A 1,826-nucleotide genomic window follows, 5' to 3' on the forward strand; every position below is an offset into this window, starting at 1 on the left:
GGTGAAGAAGATGCTTTTCTCAAGTGTGAGTTTCTTAGAAGAATCTACTTTAACCCTTCCTTCACTAATTAATTTTGCTAGTAGCCTGCATATTTTAATGTGCGGAAATCTGTTTTACTTGCTTTACTCAGCCTTTAAGAAATAGACAAAAATGACCAAAAACGTACTAGGCCTCCAACAGTTTACCAAATAATGAAAGAATAAGTTGACATCAGGAAGTTTTTTAAGAAAAGAAGTTCCAAGCCTGAAACTTGAGTGAATACTTAATGTTCCCTTATGTTCCTGGAGCTCTTCAACTTCTCTTTAACATTCACAATAACTTACGTTCCTGATGAATTCTCTGAGCCATTCAGAAAAGATTTTTCTTTATTTCAGAACGCATGTATCTTTACATGCACATATACGAATTAACATTTTCGAAAGATTGTTATTAAGCAGTTAGAAAAGTTTCCCCTTAAATGCTCAGCCCTTCATTCTTGCAAAAACTTGACTATCTGTAGCGATCTGATTTTATTATTTCACCTAAAACTTTAGAAAATATGTGCATTATATCTAGACAGTGTTTTCGAGTTCTTTCAGAAAGGGGAATTCTCAGCACTCACAGTGTAAAATAAAGAGGGTCACCAGGAGAGTAGAGACAGATCTGCCGCTTCAGCGCGGTTGTGGAATGTATTTTCCTTTCGTGTTTGAGCCTCCAAAGCCCACAGGCATCCCAGATGCAGCAGCTGAAGTGCTTTGTAATTAGTCTTCTATTCTTCCCTCAATTAAAATTCCCATATACTGGGGCATCTCACCAAGTGTTGATCTAATTATCTGATTTAAAAAATCAGTGACAGTATGAATGACTGATTAATATAATTCACTTATTGATTGTGAAATGAGAGAGGAATAAAACTCCAGCTAGTGGAAGGAGGACACCAGATAATTGTGAGTAGGAAGCCCTCCCGACCTTCCCTCCCAGAGTCCTCTATTCTGAAAGGTAGTATGCCAACTTTTTTTTTTTTAGCAGCAATCAGCATACAGAATAATGTGTGTCTATTATGTGCCAGACACCTTTCAAGACAGCTGAGTAATATGAATGTTTTATTCGACTTTTTATATTTTTAAAAGTTTGCATACAAATAAATTTACAAATTAGAGAAAATAGGAATATTGTCCTTATTTTTGCTTTACTAAGTGTAGTTCCTGTATATCTTGGGGTCAGTGAAACACCTTCAGTGGAGAGGGTGGTTGGCAATTGTGCATCTGGGCATTCATTTGAAATTTAAATTTTTTTTTTCTTTAGAATGGCAGAATTTAGTGACATTTGGAAGCTTTTCAAACATGGTTTCACACAGTCCTCCATACGTTTGTATACTGAGTCAAGTAAAGTTGTATTCCACAAACGTTCAGAAAGGACAAGGATCACAGTCTCTCGGAGTAGAGAAAGTACCATCATTTGATGAAACAGGTACGTATACATTTTTAAAATCATTTTTCTGTATACTGCAATAGTTTGTGTGAAATTATTCCTTGAGTGTTTGATAGAACTCGTGAAACTTTCTGAATTGCTGTTTTCTTTGTGGGTGGGAGCTATTAAACTGTTGATTTAGTTTCTTGAATTTTACTATTTCTTTATGACTCAGTTTTGGTAAGTTCTGTCTTTTTTTCTAGGAATTCACTTAAACTAAATTTTTAATTTATTGGCATAAAGTTAATATTCTCTGTTTACTTTCTCTATAGCATATGTAGTTGTTTTTTTTTTTTTTGCATCCTAATGATATTTGTCTTATTTTCTTGCTTGATCTTGCCCCAAAGCTTTACCTTTTATTATTTTTCCAAGTATT

The 1,826-nt window shown here is 34.3% G+C and overlaps 1 protein-coding gene across 1 annotated transcript in view; it reads left to right on the forward strand.

The window, feature by feature from the left end:
* LOC105813702 overlaps nt 1-1,450 on the forward strand; it is an 8,888-nt gene extending 7,438 nt beyond the window's left edge. The window contains exon 3 of the mRNA XM_012648477.1: nt 1,286-1,450. Coding sequence (XP_012503931.1) covers nt 1,286-1,442 — 157 coding nt within the window. The 3' untranslated portion in view covers nt 1,443-1,450. The remainder of the gene's footprint in view (nt 1-1,285) is intronic.
* The last annotated feature ends 376 nt before the right edge of the window (nt 1,451-1,826 follow it).

This window comes from Propithecus coquereli, unplaced genomic scaffold (assembly GCF_000956105.1).
Source record: "Propithecus coquereli isolate 6110/MARCELLA unplaced genomic scaffold, Pcoq_1.0 Scaffold288, whole genome shotgun sequence".
In the NCBI taxonomy this organism is placed as follows: Eukaryota; Metazoa; Chordata; class Mammalia; order Primates; family Indriidae; genus Propithecus; species Propithecus coquereli.